General features: G+C 39.2%; 1 protein-coding gene across 9 annotated transcripts in view; it reads left to right on the plus strand.

Moving 5' to 3' along the window:
- Window positions 1-22,452, plus strand: part of ZMIZ1 (zinc finger MIZ-type containing 1) — a 306,728-nt gene that overhangs the window by 162,721 nt on the left and 121,555 nt on the right. For all 9 annotated transcript variants that reach the window (XM_054163778.1, XM_054163776.1, XM_054163777.1 and 6 more), the window contains 2 exons: window positions 4,141-4,254; window positions 17,631-17,736. In XM_054163778.1, coding sequence (XP_054019753.1) covers window positions 4,141-4,254; window positions 17,631-17,736 — 220 coding nt within the window. The remainder of the gene's footprint in view (window positions 1-4,140; window positions 4,255-17,630; window positions 17,737-22,452) is intronic.

The following is a 22,452-nucleotide window of genomic DNA, read 5'->3' on the forward strand; positions in this document are numbered from 1 at the left end:
TGCTGGTACAAGTCACTTATTGGACATAGTAAAATAGAGAGCAACGTCCTTCACTGTTTTCCCCATCCACCTACACCAGACTGTCAGTTGAAGTGATACAAAGAACACAAGATTCCTTCCAAGACCAAAAATATATCACTCTGAGAGACTGTCTCTTCAAATCACCACCTGGTGATCCCTGCAATAATGATACACTCACTTGCATCAAGTATTTCTGTGATTTGCTCCATTCAGGCTAAGGAAATATTAGGTTTTTGATTGCACTGATTTTGATTACCTTAGGTTGATGATTACACTGTAAATTTTCTTAGGTTTAGAAATAATACAAATTGTCATGTTTCACTAATGGCCTTCTAAAATGCAGATGATACTGAAAGCAATCTGGTAAATAACCCATTTATTCAGTTCATTGGCTTTGTGCATCTCTGCTTCAGACTCTATTCATACAAATGCTCTCCACTTGTTAAAAATACCGTTGCTTGCAAGCACGGTGGTGTTACGTGGACTTTTATTAGTAGCTTTGAAGATACACCAAAGTATGTCATAGCTGGATCTGGTTCATTTTCACTTTTTTCCTATACCCTCTAGGATTGAGGTGATTTTATGTTATTTTTTCCCTCTTGTTTACATAAAGCATATTATCACAGTATAACTAAGGTTGGAAGAGACCCCAAGGATCATTGAGTCCAACCTGTCTCGGTAGACCTCACGACTAGACCATGGCACCAAGTGCCACATCAAATCTCCCCTTGAACACCTCCAGGGACGGTGACTCCACCACCTCCCTGGGCAGCCCATTCCAATGACGAACGACTCGCTCAGTGAAGAACTTTCTCCTCACTTCGAGTCTAAACCTCCCCTGGCACAGCTTGAGACTGTGTCCCCTTGTTCTGGTGCTGGTTGCCTGGGAGAAGAGACCAACCCCTTCCTGGCTACAACCACCTTTCAGGTAGTTGTAGAGGGCAATGAGGTCACCCCTGATCCTTCTCTTCTCCAGGCTAAACAATCCCAGCTCCCTCAGCCTCTCCTCATAGGGCTTGTGCTCAAGGCCTCTCCCCAGCCTTGTTGCCCTTATTACATGTCTTGCTTCTATCAAAATACTGCCAATAATTAGAGGATGGAAGTATGAATGGGAAATACTTCACAACAAAGCTGATGGATGGATCTGGTATAAGCTTTGTACTTCTGTCTTTAACTGAGAGCGAAGAAAATCTCTTTATTTCTTGTTTGATGAATATAGTAGATGTAATATTCCTATGAAGCAAGCTTTTTGTTATGAGGATGTGAAAGTCATTGGAGCTTTTTACTGTGAGTGCAGTGTTTAAGCTGTTAATAAATTAGAAATCACAGCAGGCATCTGGAATGTCGTCTTGTCTAGCTGAGGGAAGGAGCTGCACCTGCCTTCACACTTTGGTTCATGCTTGATCTTCTCTTTGTTTTCCACAAAAATGACCTTGCCCTCTGTAATCTGATAAAGAAGAATTGGAGAGCCTTAAGTTAAGGATGTTAAGAAAGTCAGAAAACTGTAAGAAATATGCCCCAGACAGAACTGCAGGTGACATTGCAAGAAGTTTCCCTGTCGGACCCGCTTTATTCTCATCCCAGAAACTGCTCAAATCCACTCCACAGAGGTGGAAACCACTGGTATTCTGGCAACTTCTCTTACGGTTTGTTTGGGGCTTTTTAGCCTATAATAGAACTAATAGAAATGTTTATCTTGCTCAGGGAGTTTCTAAAAGAGTTTCAGTTGCATAGTTGCATTTAAGAATTCAGCATCCTTTCTGTATTGAAGAAGTGGGCTATGATTGTGTGCCTCAGCACTCAGTCCTGATGCAGTGAACTCAATGGAGAGTTATAGAACAAACAAGTCATTGATGTCAGCCATGCTTTGACACAAGAAAGTAGAAAGAGCCTTTTCTTCTAGAGAGAAGTGTGAATTTAATATATGTTGGATCTTTAGGAAAGGGATACTGCCTTTCACTGGTGTTGGGGTAAGTAGAAACTGGCATTTTGTGGCACTAAACTGGAAACTTAGCATATGGCTAAGGCCCTGCTCTGCTTTTGTTTGTTTGTTTGCTGGGGTTTTATTTGGTTAGTTGTTTGTTTGTTTGGTTTGTTTTGTTAGCCCAAACCTCTAAAAATTGTTCTGAATCAGATATATTGTCTGTTTCTTAAAGGGGAAATTTCAGTGTAAGTGTTAGCAGATGATGTCTTGCATAGCTGGCAAAAGGCAACACTGGAGAAAATAAATAGTATCTATCTCTTGTTTAGGGCATTTCATCAACAAATCTCAATTAATTTCACAAAGGTACAGATTATTAAATGACTGTTTCAAGTAGAGAACCTAGCAGCTTTTAGTGAGTTTTTCTGTATGTTGTTTCAGTGTGGGAGGTGGTTTTGTGTGTTTGTTTTTCCCTACTGAGAGATCTGTGACCGGTGTCCTCCCCAGTGCAGTGTGTGTTCAGTATGGTGCAATTTGTTCTCCAGCTTGCACGCCTTTCTTGCCTTCTGGAAATGCCTGTCTGCTTTTAAAATTCTGCTATTGTTTCAAAAATCCATGCCCCATGTGTCAGTCATCTCTTGTAAAAGAAGGCCTCTGACCAAGCGTCTTCATTGAATTAGAATTACAGTAACGTGATCCAAAAGCTTACAGACTGGGAACTCCTCCGAACCTGGCACGGGAGGAATCTTTTTTCTTTCATTTGTGTAGCGTTAATATATGCAGCTTCTCAGACATGAGGAGACAAGGGGAGAAAAAAATTGCTTAGAAATGAGCAGTCCTGTTTTCCCAAATTATGCTACTGATTCAAAATCACTGATCTTTTGTTTTTTAAAAAATGATGTATTTGGATATTGTGCCTTCCAGAAGAAATGCTCATCTTATTGCCACATTTTTCTCAGCTAAGGCTGGTGTTTTTAAAAGTACCGGTAATTCCTAAATGCACTCCTTTATTCTTGTTTCTGGAGATTTCATTGAAACATCTAGCATTACCAGAACTGGAAAATTTACTAGCAAGATTATTAATGTAAATTTAATTCCTTCCTTCCTGTGCCTTCCCTTTGCTCCTGCTAAAATGTTGGAATACTTTGGCAATGTAGCACACTGAGGGATAGAACAGAGTAGAATAAACCAGGTTGGAATAGACCTTCAAGATCATCGCATCCAACCTATCAACCAATCCAACCCACCTAAACAACTAAACCATGGCACCAAGCACCCCATCAAGTCGCCTCCTGAACACCTCCAATGATGGTGACTCCACCACCTCCCCAGGCAGCCCCTTCCAATGGGCAATCACTCTCTCTGTAGAAAATACTCAGTAAACTTACCTGATACTGTCTCTGAAAGCAGAAGTAGAGTTTGTCTGGTACAAAGGCAGAGATTAATGTAACAGTTACAAAATGGCATTGGCCATGCAAATTTCAAAACAAAACCAGATTTTCCCCTCAAAATTGTGCTAGCTTCATTAGGGGGAAAAAGGGATTCTGCTCTGAGCTTTTTACATGCTTCTGTGCATGTGAAAACATTTTAATCATGACTCACTACCGGCAAGAAATAATCCCCTGCTTTTCATCATCCCAAAGTTGATCACCTGAACTGCTCATGATACATCATGGTGAACAAAACCAAAAAATTCTAGAATTGGCCAGTATAGTAAATGTGCTTTGCTCCCTCACTGGTGTTTTCTGAGACTGTTGTGTTTGCTTCCTGGCTGGCAGGCAAAGATCAAAATCTTCATTGTTGGAAGGCATGGCTGGGCTGACGTGTCCCAGTAATGGGGCATAGGCCCAAGGCAAAGACTTTGAAGATAAGACTGAAATTTCCCACAAGTTGGGCTTTGACAATCCATTAGAATTTGCAGGTGGGAGAGGTCATGTTATAGAGGAAAGAATTCAGGGGAACTCTGGTATGTCAGCTACAGCTTGCCTCCAATGAACAGCTTCATAGCAGAAAATTAAAAAATCTGCATAAGTCTTAGGAAGACTAAAGTGGGATTTTCTGCCTTCGCTGTACAATGTAAGGTACTGCTTCTGAATGATACATTGTTCCTAGTTTCCAAACTTGCATAATGTGATGCAGAAAACACTGTTAGCCCTTGTGTATGTTATTTACCATGTTGCTTTATCTTTCTTTTTCAGCACTTACAGAACCCTGCAAACTTCCATAATGCAGCAACAGAGCTCCTGGACTGGTGTGGAGACCCCAGAGCCTTCCAGAGACCATTTGAGCAGAGCCTGATGGGTTGTTTGACGGTATGTCTGCTTCTGCTCTAGCAGTGGTTCCTATCCTCTGTTTATACCATGTGCTGTCTGTCAAAGTTTATACCATGTGCTGTCTGTCAAAGCCAAGGGAACTTGGTTTTCAAAATCTGCATTTTAAGGGGGGGTTCATAATTCTGTCTTAAGCATGTGAAGGTAGATTCCAACAACTGTTCACTTGACTCCATTGCTTTACAGGAAGCAAAATGCAGTAGCAAGAAGTTAAATCATAAAAAGGAAAAACATTTACAGTAAGATTTCTTACAAATGCACATGTTTGGTTACTTGACACACATGTACAGTATTTATTTTCATGGTTTGAAATTGCTAAGTGAGCTGTGTACGTGTGGATATAATGGCTTTTTCAGGCATTTATTTTCCTTTGCTCATTTTTGGCAGGACTGGGGGAGTACTTTTGTTTTATCCTAAATATACTGTACTTTCAGCCAAACAATGTTTATGATATGCCTGTTTTTCTTCCTTTGTTACCTGTGTTGACTGCAGGTCTAATCCTGACATAGTGGTTATTGACTTCAGTGCTTTTGTTTCCTCTCCATCTTTATGAAGACCACTGTAGTTCCTAAAGCAATGTAGTGAAATTTATTTTTATTAGTGTGTACATGAGAGCATTTTTATTTTGAAAGTTTTATTTCCCATGCACCCAGCAGCAGGATCCAGCCCAAAATTGTTATGTGGAGTCAAGACTTGAGAATAATTAAATTCTGACTGGAGTGTTCAAAAACTTCACTGCAATCCAGAGAACAAACTGATAAATAGTCACAGAAGAGAGAAAAATGATTAACGAAGAGACCGTCATCATCTTTGTTGAAGAGGCAGAAGTGCATGGGTTATTTTCATGCACTATGTAGCTGATACACATACAAAACAGGCATGAAGACTGAAATTTGGTTGCCAGAAATCTAAATGTTAAGGAATGGCTCCATCTTAATGTGCTCAAGTGTATAGCATCCCTCAGATTTCTATGTCAAAAAATTAGAATAATTTTTATGATGAAAGGGTGCCCACAGCATTCTTCTAAGCAGAAGAGGGGAAAAAATAAAAAAGAAAAAAAGTGCAAGTAGAGTCCAAAGATGTTTGTTTGAGTAATAAGTTATACAGGACCTCAATCACAAGGAAGTGTACATAGGATCTGGTATGACCGTAAACATAAGTTATTTGTGCTTCTAAAAAACTTTGATAGCCTTTTCAGGTTAGTGTTTGGCAAAGGGGATGTTCAGCTCAAGTATAATTAGGCAGCCTGTGCATGGTACTTCTGTGTGGACCTATGCTCATTGTTAATTTGACCTACAACTTCCTTGCTGTTTCAACCTTCTCTTTCTACATAAGCAGATTTGCTGCCTTGCCTGGGTGAGAAACAAGGTCTGATTGTGAAAGCAAGGAAATACTCCTTGACAAATAGTGAGGTAAAACACATAATACCTAGTTATCAGTTTCTTAAAATGAAAGTACTTTCTTTCAAAGATTTATAGAATGGTTGTGGTTAGAAGGTACCTTAAAGATCATCTAGTTCCAACCCTCCTGCCATGGCTAGGGAGATCTTCCACCAGACCAGGTTGCTCAACACCACATCCAGCCTGGTTTTGAACACTTCCAGGGAGAGCGCATCAACACCATGCGCAGCCCATTCCAAGAGAAAGAAAAAAGTCCTTGTTAAGATGTGAAGAACTTATATTGCTTTTCTTCATAGCACTCCCTGAAATCTGAACAGAATGGCATGAAAACCCCCTGTCCCAGGCTTGTTATGGGAGAGCACGCACTTGCTAATGCAGCAGCATCTTTATCATCCATTGTAATCTCATATTTCAAACAACAGAAACACACAAGAACTTGAGCAGTTGGCTTATTGTGTGTTAGATAAATACACAGGATTTGCAGAATGCATGTAAACTGCAATGCATTAATGTTTCTTGTCCCTAATTTATAAATTCTTCTAAGGAAGGTATTCTTTAATTTCTCATTTGTGTATGTCCTTCTTCCTGCTTCCCAGGTTTAACTACATGCTTGTACCCCAGGAGGTCAATGTATGTTTCGAATACATGTCAGTACAGTGGGCAAGGTCTCCTTCTTTTCTTTGCTCTTTACAAAAATTATTTCTACCTGAGTTTGCTCATATATAGCTTTTTTTCCTAAGTAATATTTTACATAGAATACATAGAATACATAGAATAAACCAGGTTGGAAGAGACCTTCAAGATCATCGCGTCCAACCCATCAACCAATCCAACACCGCCCAAACAACTAACCCACGGCACCAAGCACCCTGTCAAGTCTTCTCCTAAAAACCTCCAGTGATGGCGACTCCACCACCTCCCCAGGTTTAGCAAAAGCATATGTTGAAACTTCAGCCCATTTCCAGGAAAGTAATTCAGAAAGCTGCAAATAAGTGAAAAGCAGCTGAAATACGTGAATATCATGAGTAAATGTAACATTAACTTGCTTAACTACATGCTCTGTACTGTCAGAAACCAATGTTTCTTAATGTCCACAATGTTTATCAATGTTCTTCTTGGTGAGGATTATGCTAAAAGAAAAATGAAAAAAGAGTACAAAAAACTCTTCAACTACTAAAACAGGATTATTGTTTTATTTTGTTAGTCTTTAAAATGGTCTACAAAAACAATATCCTTTAAAATTTCCACAGGTTTGCTTCTGCTTTTTAAAGCAGGTAGTCTCTATCATCACTACAACATTCGAGCTCTGTGGATTCCTAAAGTTGAGTGCACTTAATCCAAAAATGCTTGTGTGCTTCTAAGGCTCCTCCTCTGTAGTGTACAGAAGAATTTTTTTTCTTCTGTGACATTCTGTTCTGTTAACTAGGGAAAATTTTGTACATTAAACTGTTCTGGAAACCATCAAGGGATATGAAATCATAGTGCATAGCACAGTATATACTAATCCAAATTGAAACATACTAAAGTGTCATGACTGCAGAAGGGCAAGCTCTCTCAGGAATGAGGAGAATGTTCGTTCAAACACTGCAAACTTTAAATGCATCAGATGTCATGACAGAGTGTCAAAACAGATCTATTGTATTATAAACTTCAAATTTAATGGCACCTCTGTTAGAACAGATAACTATTATAGATAACTATAACATTTTTGCGAAAGCTAACATATTATATTTGATCCTGTTAACAAATGGGGAGGGAAATGCCCAAAATCTTGAAATTTGTCTTTAAACGTAAGAAGATCTTAGAAAGTAGTTCTGTTTATCCTACATAACATCTGCATATTGGCACTGTCAGTAATGCCTGGTTCACTTTATAACACCTGTTGCCAGTCTAACAGACCCTGAATGGGTACAGAATGGTCTTAGAAATATTCTGCTTGGGCATCAGCAGATAAGTTTCCAGTTTCACCTGTGGAGTCGCTGGTTTTGACTGTTACAGAAGGTTTTCTGTTCTTGAAATGTAATGCCATCCCTTACAAAAATCTCGATAACTTGAAAATTTCATGAGTTAGCTAGACAGCATGTTTTGAACATCAACACATTCCTAGTGTTTATTTTTCCTCAGTGATTTTTTTTCCTTCTCTTTTAGAATAATAGATATGCACAGTACACGTACTGGCTACTAGCAGTAGATTTTTACATATCAGCAGGAGATACTGGAGATACATTTGCTAGTACAGGCTCCAATAGCATTGTACGCAGGATCATAGGAGTGGTTTTCTTAGATCTCTCAGGATTTAGTTACAACAGCTGAAATTTTACCAGAGGGGTTTCTAATAAGGCATGTAAACAGAAGCTGTTTAGCTAGTTAAATACTTTATGTTGGTTCTACAGGATCCTTTAAATTTTAGATTGCTCTCTTAGAGGTGAAATAGCTTCCTTTTATGATAAGAACTTCAGCTGATGCTTTTAAGGCCTCTGAATAAAACTGGAACAATTCTGTTTAGTGCAAACAGTCCAAGAGAAAAAAGTTAAGGTACACAGGTAAACCTGTGCCTTGTGCTATAAAAAGAAAATATTTTTTCTTGAACTAAGTCCCAAAAGCTGTGCCTCTTTATGCAAAAATGTGTGTGACTGCACGTGTGTTGCCATTGTGTTTAAAAGTGTCTGGCTGATACTGATTCCAAAGTTTGCTTTTTTGTGCGCATCCATTACAGAAAATCATAAAAATGAGTGAGTAATAAAAGTTTATGAAGAAAACACATTTTAAAGTCACAGAGGGCCAGGCAACCTTTAAACCTGTTTTCTTCCTTGCAGGCTACGGGAAGATTTCTTTACATGGAACTTGTGCAAACCAATTGTCATCTTTCTCAGAGACAAACTCTCTTCTAACTTGCCAAGGAAAGCTAGGTAGAATTGTCTGTAGGGTAGAAATGGAATTATAAATAAAATGATTGATTCTATAAATTATTTAAATTGCAATGGCCAGTGTTCTTTGGTATGTAATGTTATTTCTTGCAGAGCTTTATGGAGAGCTGATTACAATAACCTCCCCTTTCTGCAGACCACACATATGTTTTTATTATGATTGAAACGGTTTCTGATGCTAGTGTTCATAGTTTATAAAGCAGTTTGGGATGAGATTGTTACAGTAAGGTGTCTTGATTTTGGCTAAGATAGAGTTAATTTTCTTCCTAGTTGGTTGCATAGTGCTGTGTTTGGGGTTTAGGATGAGAATAATGTTGATAAAACACTCATGGTTTGGTTTTTGCTAAGCAGTGTTTACACTTAGACAAAGACTTTTCAGCTTCTCATACTGCCCTGCCAGCAAGGAGGCTGGGGGTGCCCAAGAAGCAGGGTGGAGATACAGCCAGGACAGCTGACCCAAGCTGCCCAAAGGGATATTCCATACCATATCATGTCATGCTGAACCACAAAAGAGATGGCAGCCTGCTGCTCAGGGCCTGGTTGGTCAATGGTCAGTGAGTGGTGAGCGTTTGTATTGTTACTTTCCCTTAGTTTTCTGTCCTGTTAAACTGTCTTCATCTCAACCCATTAGTTTTATTTTTTTTTCCTAGTTCTCTCCCCCATCCCACTGAATGGGAGTAAATGAACAGCTTTGTGGTATTTAGCTGCCTCCTGGGTTAAACTGCAACGTAACACTTGATAAATTTAAGAATATAATTATCTAAAAATATACCATATCTGGCATTACCCTACTGTCTTCTGACAGAAACAACTTTGGTCATTATGCAGCAATTAAAAACAAACCAAAACAAACCAAAGAAAGAAAAAACAGCCTGTAGTTTGACTGGACAAAGGTGTCTCATTCTTTTCTGCCTTGTCTCAAATCCACTCTGGTCTCATCCCTTATGTCTGCTCTTGTTCGGCAGTTTAATGTGTACTGAGGGCATTGGCTATCTTTTGTGTTGGCACTGCAGCAAAAATGGAAACAACAGGACAGCTGAGGGCAAAATGGACAGATTTACATACTTGTTTTCAGTGAAAGACAGCAAAGGCACTACTTTGTTCTCTTACTGTGCTTCAGTGTTTCAGACACCAACTTCATCATTCTTCAGGGCTCTTCAGTGTGTCCAAAACCACAATAAAATGGTATGAGAGAAGCACAGCTCTGCAACTGTACCTAGAGTTTTAGTCTAAGGAGTTAAAATCCAGCACCAAAACGGTTTTGGACAGTAGGAGGAGCTGAGCGTATTTACCTGATCTGGCTCTTGGCCAAAGCCAATGTAACAGAGCTTCCCTAGTGAAAACTGGGTTCTCTGAGTACTGTGCTTAGGACTTGTGTTTCTCTTTCCATCCAAAGGATGTCACTTCCTAACCAAATTTGTCCAGAAAAAGCTATACTTAAATAGTCATTAAAAAATGCCTTTTTGCCTTCACTATCTTCATGTTCTAGATTTCCTCTCCAAATGTTAGGTCTACCTGAGTCATCAGATGTGGGAAACTCACCCATGTGTGTTCAGCAAATGTTTCTCTTTGAAGGAATAACAGCACACAAAGCTGTAGTCCTAGGTGTACCATATCCGAAGATGAAGGATCTCATTTCAGTCTTGTAGCTCATACTAGATCTCTGTACTGCTGAAGAGAGTTACTGAAATAACAAGCATCTGTGTTAAACTGATGGAAGTATCTCCTGTAGATTCATGTTTTAGTGATACTGATCCATGATACAATTTTTTGAATTGCATTTCTCTTGGAAAATCCTGGAATTGAGGCAGAGATTTTTCAGGTCATTTTAAGGGGAGGGGAAAAAAAAGAACAATCCAATATGTAATGATGAATATAATTGATTTTTAAAAAACACATATATAAGAAAGAGAAAAACAGTATCTTTGAATAATACCAGTTTGGCCAACTATCTGCTGCTACATTGATTTCATCCTGGCTGGGTTCATTCTGTGTAATGCAGAAAAATATGTAATCAAAAATCAACATGTGACACTCAGAAGTCAGATTTCAAATCAGGTTAGGATCTGAATGTGACTAATCACAGATGGATGAGTTGGTTCAGCATATATATACCCAGAAAATGGTAGAATGTCCATTAAACGCTCGAGATGTTGCATTTAGTATCTGAGACCAGAGAAAAAGTTCACATGGAAGGCATTGTGTTTTCATCATCCTCTCCAGGAGTTTGTTTATCACACAGTTTTATGTGTTTGCAGTGCATCACAGCGCTCCAGGGCTGTGTACGTGCTGTACCATCAGAGTACAGCCAGCAGGCACAGAACACTCTGCCTCAGAGCAGTTCATAATGCTACCAAATAACTCAGTATTACTGGCTGTCACATGACCTCATGGTGACCTTTTTTAACTTAATTTCATTAGTCAGGACATGGACCATTTTACAACTTCAAAACATTTCTTTGAGATCTGTTGCTGTCAAAATGCTTTTGGAATGCCTTCATCACTTTGTTCATATGATGTCTGTATATTTAATCCATATCATTGCTCAAAGGCTGCCAGGACTCAGGTGGCAATAGTACTGCAGTGACCCACTGATCAGCTGGCTTAATTAAAGCACAGTCCCTGGATCATCCCCTTGGAGGAAAAATTTCAGATAGAGGGAACTGAGTATAGTGATCTTTTGTGTTTACGGTTGTTAGAGACATGCAGAGGAGATGAAGAGGATGTAAAGGAGGAGATAGCCATATTCTATATGGCTTGCTTCACTGTTGCAGTAAGGGTCAAGAAAAGTAGTAGATGGCAGGGATACTGATTTATTTTGTTTTGAAAATACATTCCTTATCCACCTAATGGGCTGGGAAATACATTTTAAGGAGATCCTAGTTTGAACACAAGGGCTCTCTAGAGTATCTTACATTTGCAAAACCTACTTAATGTCTGTTTTCTAGTATCAAAGGCAAGAAACTAGTTAATGATACATAACTTTGCTCACCTGCTTTGTCTGTGTCGTTGAGGCAAACATTCTGCTGCTGGAGTGTAGGAGTCTCAATAGGTTTTGACTTCAGATCACAAAGATTTTTTCCTTCCCTTACTCCCCCAGTTTGGTTTGGTTTTAGGTTTGTTTGGCTGGGGGGTGGAGGGGGTTGTGTTGGATTTTTGGGGTTTGGGGGGGGGGGTTGTTCTGTTTAAGGCAGATTACTATTCATGTTTCAAAATTCCTCAATTTGCTTCCTGTTTATCTGATCATTGTGTGTTACTGAGGGGGGAAAAATTACCATCTACATTGCAGAATTCTAATTACAAAATTTCTGCTGTAGTCTTCAAACTGCATTCAGATAATTTCAAGTACGCACAAGTGGCTGAACATAGAGCTGTCTGAACTAGCAATCAGCTGGCATTTTTAGTTTTGAGCAGCCAGCAAATTGAATTGGTAAAATTCATTCTAATTGCAGCAGGGGGGGGTGCTCTTGACTGCTGCTAGTTAAGAGATTCGTTGAAAGTGCAACATAATGGGAACCAAGTTTTGTAATATGCAGTCATATAACTCTCTTGATTAACAGGCCTGTTAGGTTAAGAGGTGCATTGTTCCAGTACTTTGCGGCATGATGGCAAGAAGGGTGCAAAGTGGAGCTTGCCATAGTGTATAGTTCTTTAGACTTGCAAAAGCAAAAAGTGGGGGGGGGGGGGGGGGGGAAGAGAGAAAAGAACAGCCAAAAATAAAAACCCTGCAGTTAAATTGAGCAAAGTGAAAAGAGGTAGTAAAATTTATTTGTTTTTCATGTTATTAAAAGCTCATTCTCATCATTTTCCCCTCACTGTCAGTGGCTCTGAGAATTCAGGCATCTTGAACTGTACAGTGCTGTCACAGGCAGTAAATGCAATGTCTCTGTTACAAATGCAGTATTAGTCAAAGATTTAAAAGATTTGATGTGATACATGACAATAGTATTTGTTTGTGAATAAGGTCAAGTGTTCCTTTAAAGCCACGATTTGAAATAGTTGTAAGCACCATATCTAAGCTAAAATAAAAGCTAGGTGTATAAGCATATGTAGGAAACAGGCTAGTATTTATAAGGTCTAACGTGACTCAGCTGTTACTGTAAAGCAACATAGAGGAATACTTTGTGTTGGACCTTGGGCTGACCAGGCTTCTTTCTTAACCATGACAAAGGATGATGATCTCAATTTGTGATTGTGGCATCCCTAGCAAGTGTGTCTGGGCTTTTTTTTTTTTTTTTAAAGCATCACTTTTCAACAGAGTTATGACATGTATTTTTAGGTCAGCTAAGACACGTGTACAATATTGCAGAGTGAAGTCACGCTTGAACACATGGTGTCGCCTGCATATTATTGTCTGTATTTTGGCCAGTGTTTTGAATTGGCAACTTGAATTGGTGACTAGAGAAAGCCTGAGTATGTTTAGACTAGAATACATAGAATAGAATACATAGAATAAACCAGGTTGGGAGAGACCTTCAAGATCATCGCGTCCAACCCATCAACCAATCCAACACCACCTAAACAACTAACCCATGTTTGCAAGTGTTACCATATCCGTGTAACCATAACACTGAATGGATAACTGAAACTGCATTTTGTCAGTCCAATCTGACCAGCACTGTTACCTTAGTAAGTCTGAAATCACAGAAGATTTCAGACTTCAGAGAGTTCCTGGGACAGAGTTCAGATTGAGCTGTGTGGCTCCAGTCAGCAGCAGGTGTCTAGAATTGCTGAGGTTCAGCTTGTGGTGAACTTAGGGGAGCATGGAGTCCACAAGTTGGGATGTCATACAGATACTGTCTGGTCTACTGTAAATCCTCTTTCCCCCAAATGCCAAGGCTAGAGTGGTAGCCTGCTTCAATGCTTGATGAATTTTAATACTTAGAACTTTTTCCAGGATGTGTCCTTAGTCACCTGAGCAAAGGAATTCTGCTGTGTGTTCCTAATTGTCTATTTGGGCATTCAGTTTTTCTTTCCCATCTATAGTATTTCACATGTGTCTTTGGCCTTTTGGAACATTTTCCCCATTTATAAAGAGCATTTTAAAGCTTTATCCTGTCCTTCTAAGTGTTTGCAAACACTTCTGCCTGTTAGCATCCAGAAGTTTTCCGTTTACTCTGTTTCTTTGCCCAAGTCATGACTGAATAAATAGGAATTACCTGTATCCAGGACAGATTATAATTTGGCAGAGGACTATTAATTAATAATCTGAGTAAAATTTATACTACTGTCATGTAGACTATGTTTCTCTGTTATGATAGCATCATACAAGACAATGCCAAAAGGCATCTTAGAGTTGAGATATATTAGGTCCATTTTCTTCCATACATGTACAAGTCCAGGTAAGTCACCCAAGAAGAAAACTGCAATATGTTGACATACTCCTGATAATGTTCTTTCTGTATGACTCATCTAATGTTTATTTAGTAATCTGTTTTTTTATATGTCTGGGTACATGTAATTTCTGAGATTCACTTTTTTGCCATCTTAAAACCAGTGGTTTCATGTGCCTCCAAGGTCTCTGTCTTGAATGAGCTCCTAGAGATAATCAGGCACAGTTACAAGGTTTGCCTGGACTAGTTCCTTTGAGGCACTCTAAGGTAAATTTCTACAGGGGCTGCTGACCTGAATGTGTTAAACTTACCAAATGTTTTGTAGTTACTTCTTTGTGCTTGCTGGATCGTATTCCTATGATGCATTCATCATCTTGTTTCTGAGAAATCTCCATGTTTCTTTAAAAGTCCAGGAAGTTCCTTGCATACAGGTTCACTGGAAGAAAGCCTTCCAAGTACTGAGTGAGTGATATCTGACTTCCATTGTAGACAGCCTGAAACAGGGTCTTTGGAGGATATATGACCTCTTCAACTTTGATTTTGAAATAGAAGTAAGTCCTTAGCTGTCACAGCTGAAAGAAAAGCTTTGAAATACAGTTAATGCAAAAATTTACAGTAGTAGGCGAGTAGTCAAGCCTATTAAGAAACTGGAAGTAAAAAGTGAACTTCCATACACGTGCTGACCAAGGGTATCACTGAAGAATGGTGTACAAAGGCCAAGGGCTGGGGGAGAAGAGCCCAGCCAGAGAAAGCCTTCTTGATCACACTTCAACCAGTTTGTTTCACAGAGTCTTTGTGCATTTAATGGAGTGCACAGAAGTAAAATTTGGAAGATTACTTCTGACAAAAATGGAAATTGTATTAATAATGTCTATTTTCTATTAAGTAGCCGAGGGGTTTGTTGCTTTTTGAGAGGAAGAAGGCAAGTTTGTGCAATTTGTCAGTGAAAGCACTTTCTTCCAAATTTAGATTATTACTTATTTTTTACCAAAAATTAATTTGTAGTTTGTTTTCCCCTCACATTTTTTAATTAAAATCTTGAGCAGTATGTAGGGCTTTGACTGGCTTTTCTAGATTTGTAAGTTCAAATTCTGCTTTCTTATGCTTAGTCTTCTGCTTGCAGTGCTTGCTTGCTAAGATATAGCTTCACCCACTTTGAGGTCAGCTTTAGCAGGATGATGCTATGGCCATCAAGGTGCAGTCACTGTTGAGGCTGCACGCTCTGTTACCTGGAGGCTTCTGCTTTTGACCATAAGAGAGAGAGCAGTGTGAAGAAGTTAAGAAAATAAAACTAATGTAAAATGATAGTCACAGGTTATGCCTCAGCCTGTTGATAGAATCTGAATGGACCCAGACTTTGCAATCCATTCAGTAAAGATATTGCAATCATAGATTGGCTTTCATAGGCTTCATATTTTATAATTCTCTGTATTTCTTGAGTTACCTTGTAGAATGTTTCCTGTAGTTATTAAGATGCCTTTTGAAGATGCCGGTGATTTGGCCTCTGGCCAGGGGGGGTCTCAGTATTTGTACCTTAGTCTTTAAAAATGAACAAAGCACATAAGTAGGCAATGCATTTCTTAAGTTGCCCTGTGCTCACTGGTAAGCAGGTGTATCTGCCTGCCTTCTTGTGCAGTTTCAAAATAGTTCTTTTACTGTTTTTTTCAAAACAGATAGTGGGAAGACTCATTTATTTTACAGAGCTGATTAGCACTCTGAAATGCTTTCTTCTGTGATGATGCCTAACGGACTTTCATTAGTGTTACACATTAATGAGATGATACCCTCAGGAGCCTTCAACAAGATGTGGTGGGTTTTTTTTTTTGAAGGAGTCTACTGCCTACTGATCTGATCCCTTCTCTAAGCCACCTGTCAGTGGCTTGAGCTGTGGTAATGCTGGAAGTAGGAACGGAGCAGTTAGATTTCCAAATGTATGTCTTCTGTACCTTGTATCAGACCACTTCACTTTATTGCTAACTCAGCATGGAATATGAGATACTTTGTTGTTCTGATATTGTTCTTTTGTTTGTACTTTTTCTATTACATAATTTTTGCAGGTTTTGACCTAGAATCTTAGCCAGGATATTAACAACAATCAGATGCTTAAATGTAATGTGATCTACCTAGTAGGAAATGGGGTTTTATTTATTTTTTTAAATTGCTTTTTTTTAATCACAAAATATTCCTTTTTTTTCTTCTCTAAAACTTGTAACAGAAACAGAAGATAAAATGGAAGGTGTGTTCTAGGGTTGTGTATGACTGTACTGATTAGTTCAGTTTTTCATTTCATTTTCCTGAAGCTCTCTACTCAATGCTTAGATTGAGAGAGTTAAAATAAACGTCAGGGAGAGGACACTCCCACTTAATTCAAAACATGTGAATCTGAAATTTCTAAATTAATAGGAACAATAGAAACAACAAAAAAACAACTTGGGGACTTCATTAAGGCTAATTCTTCCTTAAGAAGGTGATTCAGTTCTTTCTCATTCATTATGGAAAGTGGATATTGGAAGAAGTTCAGAATAGTAAGATTCATGTGGTAGTTTTGAGTTAGTGTGGCAGAGTAATGCATTTATTTACCATTTGTAGGTTATCACATATGTTGTTTTTTCACTTTGTCCTGTATTGCTCCTTTTTGTGAGGAAGCAGCCCAGGACGCAGGTAGTTGCAGTGTCATAATTTTGGAAAGAAGCTTTCAGATGGAAATAGGGATGGGAAAATGATGTTTTCTTGTATTGTAAGCTATTTAGGATAGGAACTTTTTTTTTGCTTCACGTAAAGAAACAATGTTCTGTTTCTTGTGGAGGTCCTTTGCATTGTTTCAATACAAAGCAATAATGGCAATATTAAGAAGAATCTATTTTACCGGTGTCTCTGAGTCCTAAATCAGCCTGTACTGCTAGAAGGCAATATCAAAGCTCTGCTGTACATAATTTCAGCCCAGTTTGCCAGAATAATCAGTGTTGTGTTTATATTATGCTGATTTTCACAAGGATACATTCTTGTCTGAAAACTGTGTTACTGACCTGGAGAACTTGTTGACTTCTTTTCATTCCTTGATCACAATCTTTGATTGCCTAGTTTTGCTAAGTCCTTCTAGGGCAGTCAAAAAAAAAAAAAAAAATCATCTCTCCCTATTTAATGTATTTGGTAAATACTTCTCATGCAGGCTTATTGATTCTAATTCCGCAGAAAACGCGCTTCCCAGTACAGTATTGTTGAAATGCAGCAACTGTGACGCTGATCACAGCGTAGTAGAACACTGCCCGTCAGTATGGAGGAGGGCATTTTAACCTGAAGACTTGGGCACTGCTCTTGAGAACAGGGCCAGAAACTGCTTGTGACACAGAGAACAGAGACTTAGAGACATCTCATCCTGAAGTCTGAACTATAGTAAAATGCATTGTGTATGCTCTTTGCCTACATTTCCCTAGCATTATTTCTTCTGGAAAGCACTGTCTCTCAACTTCCTTTCTTCTGGCGAGTAGTCAATTAACCAGATCACCAGAAGACTCGTATTTTCAGCTTGTTATGTTTGTGCTGGAAACTGTTGGAGGGCAATTGTCTTATACCATGTTTGTACTGTGGCTATCACAGCAGATTCAGTTTCCTAACATTAGTGCTCATAAGCAGGTTAATGTAACTTTGCAAAGTGCTCAAGTAACCCCTAATGAAGTTTTCTCTCTTTCCCTTTGCAGGTGGTCAGTCGTGTGGCAGCTCAGCAAGGATTTGACTTGGATCTGGGATACAGGCTACTGGCAGTATGTGCAGCCAACAGGGACAAATTCACTCCAAAATCAGCTGGTAGGAAAAGTCTTTTGTTGGTGTATTACTGATTCTTGGATGGCTGTATTCTGAATAAATGCTACCTGCGACTGTCTGGCATGCTTTAAAACCCAAAACTATATTTGGTGGTAAAAGTGCTGCTGCTGTTAGCATTTCAATGTCATGCTGTTTTGGGGATACATGACTTCAGAAATCTGTATTTTCTGCAACTAGTGCTATTCATTGCCTTGTTTGATGTTGTGGATGAAATGTTACTTCCAGAAGCACGGATGTTCAGTAATTTCATGCTGGGAATGAACACACTCAGGCCCCTCCATCTTGGTAAATGATTGATTTTCTATCATGTGTCAACCACTAAATCTTTCACATTCATTCTGCAGACCTTGATAGATCTATTGCAAAGTTTTTATTCCTTGACTGCATGTGTCTCTGCAAACAAGTACCACAGTTCCTTGTACATCTAGTTGTTAGCTTTACGATTTTGAGCCAAGACTAGGTGGCAATGTTGTCGGCATAGTATTAAGTACCAGAACAAGAGGACACAGTCTCAGGCTGCACCAGGGGAGGTTTAGGCTGGAGGTTAGGAGGAAGTTTTAAAGAGAGAGAGTGATTGCCCACTGGAATGGGCTGACCAAGGAGGTGGTGGGGTTGCCGTCGCTGGGGGTGTTCAGGATGAGGCTTGACAAGATGCTTGGATGCATGGTTTAGTTGATTAGGTGGTGTTGGATGATAGGGTGGACACGATGATCTTGAAGGTCTCTTCCAACCTGGTTTATTCTATTCTAAGTAGCCAGTTTTCCAGCATTTTGCAGCAGTAATCTGTTACAAGGCTCTGATCAAGTAGCAACATTTGATCATGATGCACGGACATTGTTTCTCTGTATAGCAAAAGCAGAAAATGCACTTCAGGGGCTTTCTGCTTCTCATGTGTTTGATTTAACTGGAGCATTTAATTCTGGTTCTCCTTTTCTTAGCTGATGAATGTCAACATAATGTGCACTGGCTTGGAAAACAGGCAGATAACTGTTCTAATCCAGACTAGGCGTGGATAACGTTTCTGTTTAGTTCTAAACTGGTATGCAGTCCCCTTTTAGAATATCGGAAAAGGTTATCGTCTTCCAAACCAATAATTTGTAGTCAACTGTTTGGGTGTTAAAAATTCTTTTCCTGTTCCTTTTCAGGTGTTATTAGCTCCAAGCTTCTTTAGTTATGCCTATGTTTTGTCCCAAGTGCTCTAAGCAGTTCCTCCTGCAGAAATGGCTTTCACACCAAGGCATATTCACCAGACTTACTGCTTTATCTGTTGTATGGGAAGGGATGGTCAATTTCACTAAATGTTGAACAAAGCATCCCGTTTTCATCTGGGAAAACTACAGGGAAGATAAAACATTCCATTGATCACAGACAATCTTTTTTTTTTTCTGAATTTCTAGTAGGTTTCTCTAATAGTTAGCTATCATATCTCTTCTTGCTTTCTTTTGTTTGCTTGTTTTTTGTTTTATTTTGTTTTTAAAGAGGATTTCCAGCTATGTGTGCATTAAGTGAGACATGAAAATTTCATTTCCTTCAAAAAGATACCTATTAAAAATAGTCATACCCTCTTTCTTTTCAATTCTTCCTGAGCTATGGCTTTATCAGTGTGTTGGTGAAGGGGAGGTTGTGAGTCTTAGGAACTGTAGCACTTTTCCTTTAGGGCTTGAATGAGAGGGTAGTCTTGAAAAACTGCTGATCTGTCGTCTTGTCCTAGAAAAGCCCAGTGTCAGTGTATGATTTCTACCAGAAATTATTTTGGGGGAATATATGCCTTTTTTTACAACTCATTACTCTAGCAATCTGTTTTCAGTCTTTGCATTGTTAATTGATACAATACCTGGAAAGCTGGGAATGAGAATATGTGCTCTTCTCTCAGTGTGTTCTATAAACTTCTCAGTCCTTTGCTCTGCTTTGTATTTCCCAGTTGCATATACAACAAATTTATTTCCAGTGATTTTAAATATTTGGGATTAGTACTACTTTAGTTTTATCATGTATACAGTTGTTTCACCAGTTATTCCAGGGAGTTCATCATGTCCATCCACACTGTATTTTGTAGCGTTCTTATTGTCTCTGCTAAATACTTAGACTTGGGGCATACCATAACATATTTGTGGAAATGAAATAAGGATATCACATTCACATATGAAGTGTGAAAGCTGCGTTGTTGAATGGGCAACCTGAAAGACTGACTAGCTGGGATTAACTATGTGATGTCATTCCAGACCATCCTGACTGGTTTTGAAAGGATTAATTTCCACATCTGAGTGCAGTAACGTTTTCTGATTTCAAAAGCAACAGTGGCTCTGCTCCCTCATTCAGTTTTTATAAAAATGTTGAGATTGTCCTTTGCTTCTTTTTTTTTCCTGTTACATCTATTGAAAGACACTTTCAACACTTTTTCCAGTCATGCTGCTACAGAAGTCCCCTGATATAAATCTCAAATGGCATTATTTTAATGAATAAATGTTTATTTTCCCCTTCCTCCTGGCTTAAGGGGAATTTACAGTGGTTTGAATTTGTTCTTCCAAGTATGATTTTAATGCTACCATAGGGATTGCTCTGGAAACCATTTTAATACATTTTGTTTAGGGTCTGACATTGAGATGGAAGAAATATAAATTAAAACACATTTAAGTAGGCAAACACTGAGAAAAACATTTGCACAAAATCCTTTCAAGGGTCATCCACTATTGGTACCTCTACAGCTTAGTACAAGGTTTGTTGACTGATGTTCCGCAGGCTGAAATGCCTGGCGTGGCCTGGCAGTAGTGGCTGGCAGGCTTTGCAGCTCTGCTGTATGGAGCAGGTGCACCACCCCAGTCTGATGTGCCTCTGGTCTGTTGGTTTGCAGAAGCAACTGAACCAGTACAACTGGTAGTCCAGCTCCTGTTCACTGGCAATTCCCATCCTGAGCTTGCTCAAGGACCTATACTGTCAGAAGAGGTTTTGCTTGGACAACTTGTTTTTTGCAACTGGCCCCACACTATTTCAACCCAGTTGGTTTAAAACGTTTTGGTGGTAGCTCCCTGCTAAGTTGAAGAGATTGAGGAATGATTACAAGAGCTGCAGATGGCAGATCAGAGTACAGTTAAGAGTGAGGGGGGAAGTAGGGAGAGATCAGAGGCTGGAGCCAGGTGTGACAGTAGCCTTCACCGGCAGCACAACCTCAGCTCAGGGAAAGCAGGGGAACATACCCCAAGAGCTGTTAGCTCCTTAGCATTGCCCATCCAGGACCTTTGGTGTTGCTGAGACAGTGTTGGATGCCCTGCTTTTTTGTTTTGTTTTATTTGACCACTAAGGCAGTTAGCTAATACAAATTGTTTTGGAGAATGCCTTGAAGGGAGACCTGTGTGCCCTGAAACGTATTTAAAAGTTGTCACGTGGGCTTTAAAATAGTAAAGAAGATTTAATGACTATGCTTTTTGTCTTAGCTTTCTGGTGTTTGTACCTGAAATAATAGCTGTGCCCCTTTTATTCTTCTAGCCCATGCTGCTGCATCTGGGTTGCTGCCTCAGGAGAAGTTCAAATACAGTGTTTCCCACACTGAAGACAAATGACAAAGCCTTTAAAAGTGTTTGTGTCTCTTTCGGTGACAGCTACTCCCCAAACCTTCCACGGCAAATTCCTTTGCCTTGTTGTGACACCTATAGGGAACGGCCCAGCAGGTTAGCTGATGGCTCATTTGCTTTGAAACTGCAGCAACCTCAGTAGCTCTTACTGTATGAGCACAGGGGTGTTTGCATGTGCCTGTTTCATTTCTTTAAGCCTGAAAAATACCTTCTTTCTGAACAGTGCTTTCTTGGACCTATTCTGAGCATATTAACAGCTTTTGTCCTTCACATTCTGAGTGAGTTGGTAGCTTTGTTTTAAGGTCAAGTGAAACAGTTCACCAATCAGAGTATTTATTTAAAAAAAGGAAGATTTTTCTGTTCTAAAATCCGGGTAGGGGGAGGAAGAAGGGGAGGTGTTGGGAGTAAAATACTTTATTGAGCTATTGAACTTCATTGCTCTTGTAGATACTTTTGCTTTTGTCAGGAGGCCAAGCTGAGGCCTGACAAGGAGACATCAGGATGAGATCATACAGGGAGCTTTGTCAGAAAAGGACATTGTTTGGTGTCTCTGTAAAGAGAGAGAGGGAAAGAGCCTGAGGGCAGAACTGTGCAGAAGAGGTGCTTTAGCAGTCACTGAGAAACTACAGCAAGCAAATGCTGTGATAGCTTGGATGGGCAGCTAAGTGTTAGATGTTTGATAGCAGAGACAGCAACCCCTTTCTGATATTGCTTTGTTTCCAGTACCTTAGGCTCTGGCTGATAAGCTTTTGATTTTGCTTCTCAAGAGCAGTATTACTTAATAATCTTAACTTTATATGAAATGTTCTGATATTTAAGGGTTTTACATTAGGTTTTGTCTTTAGCTTTCATCATTGTAATGTTAACTGTAAAATAATGACTGTTCATAGTGGATATTATACCAAAGCTGTGAGTAAATTGGATCTTAGGGTAACAAAGGTGTTTGCAGTGAGAGTACCGGCAAACAATGATGTTAAAACATCACTAGGCAAGATACTGAGACCTACAGCAGGACCTGATCAGGGTATGTAATCTGTCATGGTTTACTGCCTTGTTTCAAGCAATATTATAGATTAAGCAAAGTGTAGTTTCATGTATTATCAAATCAAACTTACAGAAATTACAGAAG

This window comes from Dryobates pubescens, chromosome 8 (genome assembly GCF_014839835.1).
Source record: "Dryobates pubescens isolate bDryPub1 chromosome 8, bDryPub1.pri, whole genome shotgun sequence".
Classification (NCBI taxonomy): Eukaryota; Metazoa; Chordata; class Aves; order Piciformes; family Picidae; genus Dryobates; species Dryobates pubescens.